The following is a 15,000-nucleotide window of genomic DNA, read 5'->3' as shown; positions in this document are numbered from 1 at the left end:
GCACAAAATCCGTGATTTTGTACACGCTGTTCGACGCGCGCCCTGCACGAGTCCAACACCGGTACCCACAGCGGGGCAAGAACGGTGGCGATGCTACGGTTGGGAGGTGTGACGTGAAGGTCGTGGCGGTTGTGGTGAAGCGGCGTTGTGGTTGGTGGTTGATGTTGTGGTTGTGGTGGTAATCATGGCGGTTGGTCCAAAATAAAGATAGTAAAAGAAAAACGGCTATCCTGAAGAGTCGCAGCTCGCATAAATGACATGTATTCCCACTAGACAACGGGTTTGGGCCTAACTACACATGCACTTACCGAGATACCTCACCTAAGGGACCTGAATGGTGGTTTGCGAATTTGGTAACCACAACACTATATATATATATATATATATATATATATATATATATATATATATATATATATATATATATATATATATATATATATATATATATATATATATGTATATATGTATATATACAGTGCGTGTGTGTGTATGTATATATATATATATATATATATATATATATATATATATATATATATATATATATATACATATATATATATATATATATATACAGTGCGTGTGTGTGTGTGTGTGTGTGTGTGTGTGTGTGTTATATATATATATATATATATATATATATATATATATATATATATATATATATATATATATATATATATATATATATATATATATATATACATATACATATACATATACATATTGTTGCGGATTCGCGCCCGCCGGCGTGCTGACGGCCACGTAACTCGAATCGCGGCACGTCGCCCACCGGACGGACAATCCAGTCGTGACCCTCTCGGACTAACGCCGGGAACCAGTCACGGGTGGACCTTTCGGTCTCACCGCGATCGAGCCAATCAGCCCCCGCGTGGGATAGGGTTGCTCGCCAAATTCGACCTACCTAAGTACCCACGCGGAGGGTAGACCGGGCGATCGCACCTCGCCGCAGGTCGACTTCGGACACAGGCCACTTAAGCGACCCGTTCCGTACTATCAGAATAACCGAGCGGTGTTATCGTCGACCTCGACGGTTCGATTAATTATCGGGCGTATTCAGCCCACTATCAACCCTTTACGTGAAGCAAGATGAGGATTCAATGGGAGAAATGACAAAGCGAAGCGGGAAACAGTTCAACACAAAGCACATTTATTCGCGGCACACGGGAAGCACACATATACAATTCCACCAAAAGCACACAGAAAAAACACAATTCCATTTACACAAAAAGCAAATATAAAAGCGAAAACACAATGCAGAGTTAATACCGACTACCGAGCACACGGCAACACTTATACAATTCTACTTCACAGACGGCGCCGACAACACAAACCCAAAACCAAGGAAAAGAAATACCCTCAAGGATGAGGCGGGCCTGAGGCCGAGACCGGGTCGCGCCTACCCGTCTGGTGATGAGACGCGGAGCGGCGATGGCGCCCCAACCCCGCGGGCCTCGCGGGCAGTGTCTGGTAGGGGGTGGGAAAGGGGCCCCCTTGGTCGCACTATCTCAGCGCGGGGGGAAACAGGAGGGGGTTGCTGATGCTCGGGGTATAGAGGATCTTTATTATCCCTGGTGTGCGTCTCCACCTCGGCCAGGTCGCACTGTCGGCCTCCCTCGGGTGCAGCTCCCTGCACGACGCGAGCACCCCCTCGTCTGGTGTCGCCGCCTTTCCACAGCTCGTCCCCTCCGTTCCCACTCCAACGCACACGACGAGCAGCTCCACCGCCCGCGAAGTCTTGACCCTCTGCTTCCGACTCTCCTACGCTCCGCCTCTGGACTCTCCGACTCTCCACTCTCCTGACTGACGAATACGGTCCTTTTATCCCCCCGTAGCTTCGCCTTTGACCCCCTCCCTTTGACCTGTCACCTCGCTCCCCATTGGCCCGAGAAAAAGTGGGCGTGAAGGCTTTTTGATCCACAAATTTGCATATATCGATCGTCCTGGAGGCGGGGCCAAATCGCCCCTCGCTCACCGATTGGACGGCAAAAAGTGGGCGTGTGTCGTTTTTGATCCGTTTTTGAAGCACAAAATCCGTGATTTTGTACACGCTGTTCGACGCGCGCCCTGCACGAGTCCAACACCGGTACCCACAGCGGGGCAAGAACGGTGGCGATGCTACGGTTGGGAGGTGTGACGTGAAGGTCGTGGCGGTTGTGGTGAAGCGGCGTTGTGGTTGGTGGTTGATGTTGTGGTTGTGGTGGTAATCATGGCGGTTGGTCCAAAATAAAGATAGTAAAAGAAAAACGGCTATCCTGAAGAGTCGCAGCTCGCATAAATGACATGTATTCCCACTAGACAACGGGTTTGGGCCTAACTACACATGTACTTACCGAGATACCTCACCTAAGGGACCTGAATGGTGGTTTGCGAATTTGGTAACCACAACACTACCCCCTCCCCTTTTTACAGACTCGTCCCGAGTCGTCAAATTTTCGTGTGCCATCATGTGTGGTTTTCCCCTAGTACATTTTACCTACGGATCCCTGAGTGTGACATTCATGGTATCCGTGTCCGCAAAATAAATAACCTGAGGGCTGCGTAACTATCTAAACAAACTCACTCACACGGACGACTTAAATAAAATTGCCGGCGCTAGACAGACATGCCGGGGGGCGCACTCATATTTACAGTACATCTTAACCTTAACTTACAAATTTTACACAAAACCATGGCCCAGGATCACTGAACTCTGCAAAAGAAAAGCAGTTAGCAGGGAGCCAGGCTGCTCGCATGCAGTCTCTGGCTCAAAACAATGCAGGTGACAGGGAACGTGGCTGGCTGCTCACACGCAGTCCAAGGCCTTCCCTTTTGAACTGAACGCGGTGAACCACAACGGTGCATGGGCTGCACAACGCAGTCTCCGTGCCAGCTCAAGTGGCACACGCAATGAACACAACGAATGGATGGATGAACACAAACACGGTGCACGGGCCGCCACTGCAGGCCCGTGTTGTAGCTGCCAACAGGGCAGTTCTTGCAGCTTGCAAACTGTTGCTTTTACGATCCTGGCGCACATGGAAACGAACAGGGGGGGGGGGCAAAGCAAAAATTGAACGGGGCTGGTGAACGTGGGCAGTGGGCATGGCATGGCAAAGGCAAGCAGGCAAACACAGCCCGCAGAAGAAGGCCGCTGCAGGCAAACACAGCCCGCAGAAGAAGACCGTTGCAGGCAAACACAGCCGGCAGATGAACTGGCCGGCACAGGCCTTGAAGTACAGCAGCTGCAGACGAAGTGGCCGGCACAGGCCTTGAAGCAAAACACGACCAGCCGATGGCACAGGCCTTGCAGCAAAACAACAGCTGCCGATGAAGTTGGCCGGCCTCCGCCTTGAAGCAAAACACGGCCAGCCGATGAAGTTGGCCAGCTCTTGCCGTTCAGTGGAGGTTGGTGGAGGGAGTGCGGTGGTGCTGGCCACTTGGAAGGCGGGCTCGGACCTACCGACCTGTATCCCTCCCAACCTATCGCCTTTGCCTGTCACTGTACATACCCACTCCCTTAATTTGTCAAACCCCAATTTAGCCCCAACTTAATTTTTTTCTGTTGTTTTTATTTTTACTCCCCCATTATAAATCGTCCCCTAACCCCCTTTATCGTCCTTGTTCGGCTAACCTATCCTGTCACCTAGCCTACTCCCAACCCCTACGTTCCCTTCCCGGAGGGGAATAAGGGAGAGCTAACGTCCTGTGTCGAGGCCCAACGAAGCCTCAGAATGGCCTCCCCAGAGTTCGGCGATCTTAACACCAAGTGGGTCCAGCGGCCCACAACGACAGCGAGGGGATGGATGGTGCGGAGGGGTACATCTCCTAATCTACCCTAACCATTTAACTGTTAAACTACCCCGGGGCTTTCAACAAGCGCCTCTCGCTTAAACTATTGGTTCTAACAACCCAGATTCCCGTCGCCTGTGTTGGTGTCCTCACAATTTCGGGCCTCACCCCCCAATTTTCTCTCCGTGCCCTCACACGGTCTCCTGGCTGGGACACGTGGCTCCCTTTGGCAGGCACGACCCTCTGCCGATTCTCCCGCTATGGCACCCCCGGGCACTACACTGCCTCCGAGCCTACCAGCTCCCTAACACCGGGGAGTGCCCCCCATGGCACCTCCCCTGAAACGCACACGTGGCAGGCCGGCCTCCCGGGCCCCTTTCCGAGGGTCACCCGTGCCCACAACACTGCCCACGCGGCTAATGGCGCCCCGGGCCCCCGCACCAAGCAGGCGCACCCGTGCCCACTACTCTATCCCGGCCCCCCATGGGCCCATGGCCTACCGCGGCCGACTAGCCTGGTGCCCGGGGTACCCACTCAGCGATACTCACCTTTCGCAGCCATGCTCCCAAGCCCGTCAACAGGGCTCCTGCACCCCTCCAAATGGGTTTCGAGCCTACATTCCCACCAACAACAAAACAACCTCCATTTTTCAATTTGACTAACCCAGCTAACTCACTTTACTCTGACCCCGGGGTCCCTTGGGCGGGAGTCACTCCTCCCCCCAATCACTCATCGCACCATGCATTCCCCATTCACTCCACACACACAGACCCGCTGGCCTCACTCACTCAACATGTACACGCACTCACCTCACAACCCACAACTCTTCAACACACACACCGCTGAACTCTGCCATCCTCCTAACTACATCCCCTAACTAACTCGTGCTCCCACGTCGTCCCTTAAACTAGTAGCACGTTCCTTTTAACACTACGTAGCTAAACTACGTCAACTCTACACATTCACTGTCTGTCACTGTCTCCAAATAAATCATTTTATTTCCCAACCTAAAGCTCACTAAATCCCTCTACCTAATCCATTCCACGGACTCCATGAGGACTTACCCCTGCCCCATGAAGTCGGTCTAACTAAGCTAACCCTTCCCCCTAACTAGTTTCCATCCTGTGCCCAGGCCAAGGGGGTCTCCCACCCCTTGCCCAGGAATCCTGTGCACCCGAAAGTGAGGCTTGCTTTTTTCTTTTTTCTTTTTTTTTTTTTTCCCCATGCGCAGCACCTGCGCGGCAACTCGCGCTCTTTGCACTTTGCAACTGCCCGTGACGTCATGCAGCTGCACGTGTTCCTCGTCCCTCCTTGGACGGTACCATCCGGCAGAGATACCCCTCCTGCCGGATTCCAACCACACGTGCAGCCATGACGTCACCGTGCGCATAAAAAAAAAACACAAGCCCCACGTCTCGAGGGGTTCCCCACGCGAACACATGTGCTTTGCCCGTTGGAGCTCAACACACACGATCGCGTGGAGAACCCGTCCGGTCCAAATCCGTAGTCCTGCCTAAACTTTGTCCGTCCGCGGGATCGGCAAATCCACCGCGTGCGTTTCCGGACCGGGACTTCACTCTCGCAAGCGAGCACGTGGCGGTCTCGTGCGTTGCACAGCACGAACCTCGTGCTTGCGGCTGGGTGAACCCGGCACGGTCCGCGAAACAACTACAGCCGCTGCCCGGCTTTCTTTCTTCTGTCGCCGTCTCCGTCTCCATTCCACACACGCATACCTGCGTGTTACGACGCACACAGTCCACTCCATCACATTCACACCGGGAGACGCGGCTGCGTGCTCCCGCATGCCAACCGACATCTCCCTCACATACCGCTCTCTCACACACAAGGTCTCCCTTGCACACAGCGACCTTGCACACGGCCGTTCACTCACGCGTGCGGGGGCACTCACCCGCGGTGCCTCACTCGCACTCCGTGCCTCATCCACACACGCGGGGGCACTCAACCGCGGTGCCTCACTCACACTGGCCGTTTCATCCACACGCGGGGGCACTAACCCGCGGTGCCTCATCCACACACGGTGCCTCACCCACACACGCGGGGGCACTAACCCGCGGTGCCTCACTCACACACCGTGCCTCACTCACACACGCGAGGGCACTCACCCGCGGTGCCTCATCCACACACGGCGTGCTGGGAAGCACGTACTCTGGCACCATCGCCACCACACCACTCACACACGGGGTCGCTTCCACACACGGGGACGCACTCACCCCTTGCACCACACACACAGGGACAACCACACTGGGGATTCGTGTCCCCACAAGGGTCTCCGGGGCCTCTATACCCCCCAAGCTCTCCGTGCACCCGTCCACAGCACTCCTCCCCTCAACCTCGCAAAGCACGACCGAACTCACCTGGTCGTGACTCGCCTCAAGGGGGCATACTCCCTCCCCTCGTTCCTGGAGGAGGCCATCCAGGTGCTCGCACTGGGTCTCTACACGCTCCGCGAGCTCAACCCCATTGTCCTCCACTACCTCCGTGTGTGTGTGCGCGTCACTTACCCCGTCCTCACCGTGCAGTCTCTCCTCTATAGTTCCCTTCCCGGCTACCGTCACTGCCAACTCTTCACCCTTTACCTCCCTTGTCTCAACTATTATTATTTCCTTTGTCGTCATTTCGTGTCTCGTCTCACACGTTTTGGTCTCCCCATTTAATTTTTCCCTTTTGGTCACCGTCGATTCCTCTGTCACGACCCTTGCCCAACACGCCCCCCGAATTATTTTTTTACCCGCCTCCACCGCGGGCCTGTCAGCCGTTGCACCCCCTTCCAGCTCGTTTGCTTCCACACGTGGAGTCGCCATTCCCAGCTCCCTGGTCACGGCCTTCATGCCCGCCTGCAGGCATCGGCCCATGTTCTGCGTCGCACCCCACAGTTCTTTCATTTGCTTGTTCATGTCTTTCATTTCGTTTTTTATTTCATTTGTCATTGCCGCCACTATGGTGCATAGCTGGGCTATGTCGGATGCACTCAGCTGAGCCGTTTCGGCAAGGGTTGGGGAAGGGTTTTGGTGGAGAGGGGGGGGAGGTGTCATACACCGCGGCCGCTGCCGCTCCTATTTCGGGCTCTGGGTTCAGTTGGGCGAGTCCGTGTTCCTGCACAATCAACATTTCCTGCACGGGGATTCCATCCTGGACCATGGATTCTACATTACTACACATATACATTTCTAATACCCCCGGCTCCCGCTCGCCTTGAGACGCCATCTTGCTTCTCGTGAAGAGTTAATTTAACTCGCTCGTAATTTGGAGGGAATCGGGGGTCGCTTCTCTCACCCCTGGACCGATTCCCGTGAATTTAGCCGGAGACAGGAGAGCCCGTTTTCCTGTTCTCCGATACCAGTGCCGCGAGGAGGGCGATGAATTTGTATCCCACTCCTGACACCAGTGTTGCGGATTCGCGCCCGCCGGCGTGCTGACGGCCACGTAACTCGAATCGCGGCACGTCGCCCACCGGACGGACAATCCAGTCGTGACCCTCTCGGACTAACGCCGGGAACCAGTCACGGGTGGACCTTTCGGTCTCACCGCGATCGAGCCAATCAGCCCCCGCGTGGGATAGGGTTGCTCGCCAAATTCGACCTACCTAAGTACCCACGCGGAGGGTAGACCGGGCGATCGCACCTCGCCGCAGGTCGACTTCGGACACGGGCCACTTAAGCGACCCGTTCCGTACTATCAGAATAACCGAGCGGTGTTATCGTCGACCTCGACGGTTCGATTAATTATCGGGCGTATTCAGCCCACTACCAACCCTTTACGTGAAGCAAGATGAGGATTCAATGGGAGAAATGACGAAGCGAAGCGGGAAACAGTTCAACACAAAGCACATTTATTCGCGGCACACGGGAAGCACACATATACAATTCCACCAAAAGCACACAGAAAAAACACAATTCCATTTACACAAAAAGCAAATATAAAAGCGAAAACACAATGCAGAGTTAATACCGACTACCGAGCACACGGCAACACTTATACAATTCTACTTCACAGACGGCGCCGACAACACATACCCAAAACCAAGGAAAAGAAATACCCTCAAGGATGAGGCGGGCCTGAGGCCGAGACCGGGTCGCGCCTACCCGTCTGGTGATGAGACGCGGAGCGGCGATGGCGCCCCAACCCCGCGGGCCTCGCGGGCAGTGTCTGGTAGGGGGTGGGAAAGGGGCCCCCTTGGTCGCACTATCTCAGCGCGGGGGGAAACAGGAGGGGGTTGCTGATGCTCGGGGTATAGAGGATCTTTATTATCCCTGGTGTGCGTCTCCACCTCGGCCAGGTCGCGCTGTCGGCCTCCCTCGGGTGCAGCTCCCTGCACGACGCGAGCACCCCCTCGTCTGGTGTCGCCGCCTTTCCACAGCTCGTCCCCTCCGTTCCGACTCCAACGCACACGACGAGCAGCTCCACCGCCCGCGAAGTCTTGACCCTCTGCTTCCGACTCTCCTACGCTCCGCCTCTGGACTCTCCGACTCTCCACTCGCCTGACTGACGAACACGGTCCTTTTATCCCCCCGTAGCTTCGCCTTTGACCCCCTCCCTTTGACCTGTCACCTCGCTCCCCATTGGCCCGAGAAAAAGTGGGCGTGAAGGCTTTTTGATCCACAAATTTGCATATATCGATCGTCCTGGAGGCGGGGCCAAATCGCCCCTCGCTCACCGATTGGACGGCAAAAAGTGGGCGTGTGTCGTTTTTGATCCGTTTTTGAAGCACAAAATCCGTGATTTTGTACACGCTGTTCGACGCGCGCCCTGCACGAGTCCAACACCGGTACCCACAGCGGGGCAAGAACGGTGGCGATGCTACGGTTGCAAGGTGTGACGTGAAGGTCGTGGCGGTTGTGGTGAAGCGGCGTTGTGGTTGGTGGTTGATGTTGTGGTTGTGGTGGTAATCATGGCGGTTGGTCCAAAATAAAGATAGTAAAAGAAAAACGGCTATCCTGAAGAGTCGCAGCTCGCATAAATGACATGTATTCCCACTAGACAACGGGTTTGGGCCTAACTACACATGTACTTACCGAGATACCTCACCTAAGGGACCTGAATGGTGGTTTGCGAATTTGGTAACCACAACAATACACACACACACACACACACACACACACACACACACACACACACACACACACACACACACACACACACACACACACACACACACACACACACACGTTGTTTGTTTGTATGTTTGTGTGTATTTTTTTTTGTATGCATGTTTGTATGTATTTTTCTTGTCCAAATCCGTCCACATTTGCACCGATGGAATGCCTTCGGCCCATTGATTGGACAGCTGGCCCAACTCAACCCACAGTTCCAACCTGAAAAAAATTATACCGCCACCATTTTGTGAAGGCATGTCAGCCTCAGGATTCACACATTAGGCCTTAGGCCTCTGTTGTCAGCCTATGGGAGTCAGCCAGTGCAATTGGAATTATCTGAGCGAAATAACCATGACATATTATACTCATCTATGCACGTAAGCAGTGCACGTTTTTTATCCACGTACGTAACCCCGGTTATTTTTATTATTTTCGGGAGTGATCACGGCAGCAGTCTGTCACCTATACATTGCACAAATAAAGGGATGAGCAAGTTGTTAAATCAATGAAGGTTTGGGTACATCATTTTAGTTTTAGCCCAAGTTTTCAATGCCAATTAATGTGAAAATACAGAAGGGTCACCCATCATTAGCAATAAACACGTTTTTACTTCATGTATGTAATGTGTAGGGGGTTCTTTTATTTTGAGAAGCGATCAACGCAGCGGTCTATCGTCTGTCCACCACCCAAATAAAGGGATAAGCAATTTGTGTAATAAATGAATGTTTGTCTAATTTCGGATTTTGCCCGAAATGAGTTTTCAAGGCTGAATAGTTTGAAAAAAAATCAAAGGGTCGCCCATCATTTTGATGGACTTATGTGCTAGTTTATAATTGATGAATGCTTTTTTTGGAGGGGGATGCCTAAAATCGCTGTTTATATGGAAGGAAATAGGACACTGACAACTTAAATATTTACGTCTGATGGTTGGGACAAACACAGGTTGGAATGACTCATGAAATAAATATATAAAAACAGCAACAATATGAATTGTAAAAAATAAACATTAAACTTCTGCCCTCTTACCATGGTCAGTTTCACTGTGTCCTTCTCCCAAACTCATTGGCAGACGAAGTCCCATTTCTGTGCCTGATTGCAAAGCTTTAATAAGTTCTTCTTCATCGATGAGGCCAGGGGGCATTGGAACCGTCGAAGATGAGCAGACATTCACAAACACTTTCATTTCTTTGGGATTCGCACCAATGCTGTTCAATCCCATACTTGCTTCTTCTTCTTTGCAGAACCACCCGGCCTCCTTAACATTCCCTTCCAGCAACCGCGTTTTGATGCAGAATCCTGGGGTAACGGAAGCACATAGCGGCGAGTTCGGGTTTGAGATGTAAACAACGAGAACGGCACTCAGTAAAGAGCATACTTCCATCAGGCTGAACAGTTTACATTATTTATTCCACCGAAAGGCCAGATCTGCATCCTGACAACCAAAATCTAATTGGCTGGTTCTTGTCACTTACCTAACTCATCCAGAAAGTTTTGTCATCATCCGTCCACAACTTTTTACTTTTTAAAATACCGTGCTATATATCATGTTGACCCCATCTCTCAATGGTGAAGAATCACTTTAATTTCTTTCTGTTTTTTAAATCTGATCCAGATCTGGATCTTCACCAAAATCAAATCAATTGGTTCTCGTCACAAATCCAACCTGTCTACCAAGTTTTGGCCGAATCATCCACAACTTTGAGATATCATGCTATATATCGTTTTTGGCGCTATCACCCAATGGTGAAGAATCACTTAAAATTTTAGTATCCGGATCTGGATATTCAACAAAATCTAGTAATTTCGTTCTTGTCACACACCCAACCTCTCCACCAAATTTCGTGTGAATCCATCCACAACTCTGAGATATCCTGTTCACAGACAGATAGACAAACGGACAGACTGACGGGTGAAAACAAAACCTCCGTCTACCTTCCGTGGTGGAGGTAAAAAGATGATATTTAAAACTATTATCAGTAAACTAACTTCTCCCCCTCCATCCACCCCCACACTCACATTATGCCAACCTCCCTGCCACTTCCTCCTCAATTTCAAAATCTTGCTCCACATGATCCACAGCTTTTCTCGCCAGAATTTACCAATGGAAAAGATATGGTTTAAACTTACCATTTAAATAATAACGGAGGTTACCAAAGTGTTTTGTGGAATATATTATGAAAAAAAGTGTGTGTGTGTGCGCGTGTGTGCGTGTGTGCGTGTGTGCGTGTGTGCGTGTGTGCGTGTGTGCGTGTGTGCGTGTGTGCGTGTGTGCGTGTGTGCGTGTGTGCGTGTGTGCGTGTGTGTGTGTGTGTGTGTGCGTGTGTGTGTGTGTGTGTGTGTGTGTATGTGTGTGTCTGTGTGTGTGTGTGTGTGATTTCCATGCACTCCTGAACCGCTGTATAGAACGAGTTGAAAACTGATGATTGTACTTGTGGTGTGCAAGGGAAGGTTTTAGGTGGTCAATGAAATTCATCACCCTGGGGGTTTAGGGTAGGGGGAGCACCCCAATTTTCTCTACGTAAATATGTATAGTATAGTCGCTCCTGGTGGGAGGGGGTATAACAAGCCTCACTAAAATACCCCCAATTAACTTTGGCAGAGGAGCCCATTTGGCACATCATGCCTGTGCTGCACAAACCCCAGAAACTATCACCCGCAACATCTTAGATGTGAGGGATCTCTGTCTGGGTTACTTCTGGGAGATCAACTGGCTATCTCCGTGCCACGGACAATCAACAACAACAGCCATCACCCATTTACACACAAGTTACCTACAATTCCTGCCAATATCCTGACATCCCTTGATCTCCAACACATCCAGGTACATATCTAATGCCCAGTGAAATCGGTCCAGCCCCTCTACTCGGCCATTACCTTTCCAAGGAGACCATTCCATGGATTAACTACTCTCCGAGTGAAAGACCCCCGTCTTAATACTGTCCTCTCATCTTTACCCTCAGACTATGGCCCCTGGTAGTATCACTGTCCACTCTGCACCTATCTTGTTCCACATTCTACATTATCTTAACGATATGGGACATTTTCACAAAAGCGGGTCAGGTAACGGTAAAGAACAAACTAAAAAATCAACTTTCTTTGATATTCTCGAAATAGTGCTTGAACCCCTTATCAGGCCTAGAAAATGTTCAAATGATGTCAGCAACGCAGGATCACCATAAGGCCTCTGCACTGACTGGGCAATATATGCTTGATAAAAATTATCGGACAGTCTTTACCGTTACCTGACCCGCTTTTATGAAAATGTCCCATATCTATCAGACCTCCTCATAATTACTTGCTTTCTAATGGGATTCTTTTTAATCCTGGGAGAACCAGTCGAACTCTGGGGGAATCAATTCATCTCTCAGCACAAGTTTTTTTTTTTTTTTACCATTATGCATTAATAGGAATGCACAGGGGAAGTGGGGAGGGAGGGGAGTTACCCCTCTTTTGATAATGTGACTTCAGTACCTTGTAATATTTTCAGTCAAAAGCATTTGAGTCAACCCAAAACATTGTCATTTGGGAACCCAGAAAATACTATTTAGGCTTAAAATGCAATTCAGCTGTGAACCTGCAAGGAAGCGTAAGGTTGCCGAACTTGAGACGAGTCATTCTATATCAACATTCACACTTTTTTTTCAACCAAAAATATTTTTCCCCCAAAAAAGCATTGTGCTCACATGGTCATTTGATGACAAGAACAATGTTCAACAACAACAAAAAAAATACAAATAGCTTACCAGGCTGGGGGCGGATTTCTGCAAAATTCTTCTGTGAAGACTGCACCGATTTAGCCTGATTGTTAAAAAAAATTTTTTTTTCAAAAAACATGCCCAACATAACACAATACATTTTATATACAAAGTACTATAAAGTACACTGTTTGTGGGGTCTTAATGCATACATCCTGTGAGCAAGAACATTACCGAAAGGAATGTTAAAAAATGGTTCTCTTTTGTGAAAATAAATAAATGTAGGAATTCTTTTTAAAAAAACCAGGATTGCAAGAATACCCATGACCCCCCCCCCCCTAATCCAACTCTATTTAAACTCGACAAATCAAAACCTATGACGGAGTTCTTTTTCATACAAAGCCACAGTGATTACCAGTGGCGAAGAGGATCTTTTTAGAACCGACCACCTCCGCACGCTGGTGAAAACGGCAAAGAAACATTACGGTATCGACCCACATGCTCGCAGTACGAACAGTTGTACAAGTGCAATGGTTGATGGGGCAGGTAAAATCCGAAACCTACCTATCCCACGACCAGGCGAGAAAAACAAATAACCTTGAGGCCTGCATCCAACAGTTTCGAGGTCAGGTGGGGAAAATCAAACCTAAACTGGACAGCTCAAAGGCAAGCATGCTCTGCACGACTCCGTCAGACACATTTTGATGAATCAGAGAAGACAAAGTTTGAAAAAAACATTTCACACATTGTGACTGGGAGCATCCACGTACAGGATCCCTACTTATTTAACTCTCGGGCTGTTGGATGGAGGGAAGGTTGATGTCCTCCTTATCTATGGTACCAACCCAAAGGTCTAACTTTCTTAAAAAAAAAAAAAACAGCTCCACTTTTTAAACAGCCATGGAAATCGACCTCACACCGGCGAGGCTTTTCTACAAACGTGCAAATGATAGAAGTCTTCTTCCTTCTTATGCAGCACAAAACTGCGGGGTAGCATCATTGGCTAAGGACACGGATGTACCACTGATGCAATGCCCTTTGGGAGTAAGGGCAAGAATTTTAGATATGTTCAGGGTGTTGGCGATAACTAGCCTACTCTTCGCGATGGACACCGTGGGAGCTTTAACATCCACCAAGTAATGCTGGCAAACGAGACGTCCGTTTAACGTCCATCCGATTCCAAGGGACGGCACACACACACACATTGATGGATCACCCTGCCTGTGAAACACCGGGATGACACTTTATAGCTGGGTCGGGATTCAAACCCATGCTAGACAGCTTAGAGGCGAGTGTGTGTACATCTATGCCATTTGGCCAGCCCCAAATGATGGCAGTGTAGAGTAGTGGTGTTTATAATCAACAATGGATGATGAAACAGCTTGATTCAGCATCAGAGCCCAACTAAGCGAAATTAATTTCTTACCCTGCACTCACGAAGCGAAAAGTGTGGTGAAACTGTCGGTCACGTACGTGTGTCGTACATACGTGTCTGCATTTAAAAAATTAATTTTCTCAGCAACTGGTCGTCTGATTGACACAAAATTTTCCGAATAGGTGCGCCTCTTCCTGTAGTATTATTTAGTCATAATTATGAAGTCATAGGTCACGTGATACAGGCGAAATCTTGGAAAAACCGAAAAACTTTGCCCCTCCATGGAAAAATGTACACATGGCTCATTGTAATGTACACATGGCTCATTGTAATGTACTCCCCATGGGAAATAAGATACATTAATGATGATGTCATCGGTGCCTTCATTATGACGTCATAATTCGACAAACACAACACTTGATCCGGTCAGTATGAAAAAATAATTGCTCTGCAATTACTGGTCCAATGGACACAATTTTCACAATTGGAACACCTCCTCCTGTAGAACTTTTCAATGATAATTATGATGATGTCACATGTCACATGGTACAGGCGCCATCTTGGAAAAACCGAAAAACCTTTCCCCTCAAAATCTCCGAAACCACTCCATGGAAAAATTTCAAACATGGCTCATTGTAATGTACTCCCCCATGAGGAATAATATATGTTAATGATGATGTCATCAGTGCCTTCATTATGACATAAGACAAGTACAATGCTTGATTCGATAACTAATGAATTTTTTTTTAACCTGGGCAACGCTGAGGTTAAAGTACTCTTCCCACTAGTAAATTTGTCCTTCATCCCTTCTCTTTCCCTCCCCTCCCCTCCCCTCCCCAAAACAGACAGAACCGTCAAAGCCTGCCATCATGTGTTATGAGGACCAACGTGTTGTGATCCATGCCATTGACCATACAAAAGATAAGCACACTGCTCAGCTCAACATGATCATGCCCAAGAGGAAAGCAAATACCGAAGGCCTGATTAGTGAGTTACATCTAGCTGTTGGTGCAAAGGTCAT

The 15,000-nt window shown here is 49.4% G+C and overlaps 1 protein-coding gene across 2 annotated transcripts in view; it reads right to left on the bottom strand.

The window, feature by feature from the left end:
• Positions 1–15,000, bottom strand: part of LOC147010940 (PIH1 domain-containing protein 1-like) — a 44,968-nt gene that overhangs the window by 22,719 nt on the left and 7,249 nt on the right. For both annotated transcript variants that reach the window (XM_085860141.1, XM_085860142.1), the window contains 2 exons: positions 12,653–12,707; positions 9,936–10,205 (listed from right to left, as the gene is read on the bottom strand). In XM_085860141.1, coding sequence (XP_085716267.1) covers positions 9,936–10,205; positions 12,653–12,707 — 325 coding nt within the window. The remainder of the gene's footprint in view (positions 1–9,935; positions 10,206–12,652; positions 12,708–15,000) is intronic.

This window comes from Eptatretus burgeri, chromosome 16, assembly GCF_056783735.1.
Source record: "Eptatretus burgeri isolate ZD-2024b chromosome 16, Ebu_testis_v1, whole genome shotgun sequence".
Taxonomy (NCBI): Eukaryota; Metazoa; Chordata; class Myxini; order Myxiniformes; family Myxinidae; genus Eptatretus; species Eptatretus burgeri.
This window is presented reverse-complemented; position numbering and strand designations above follow the sequence as displayed.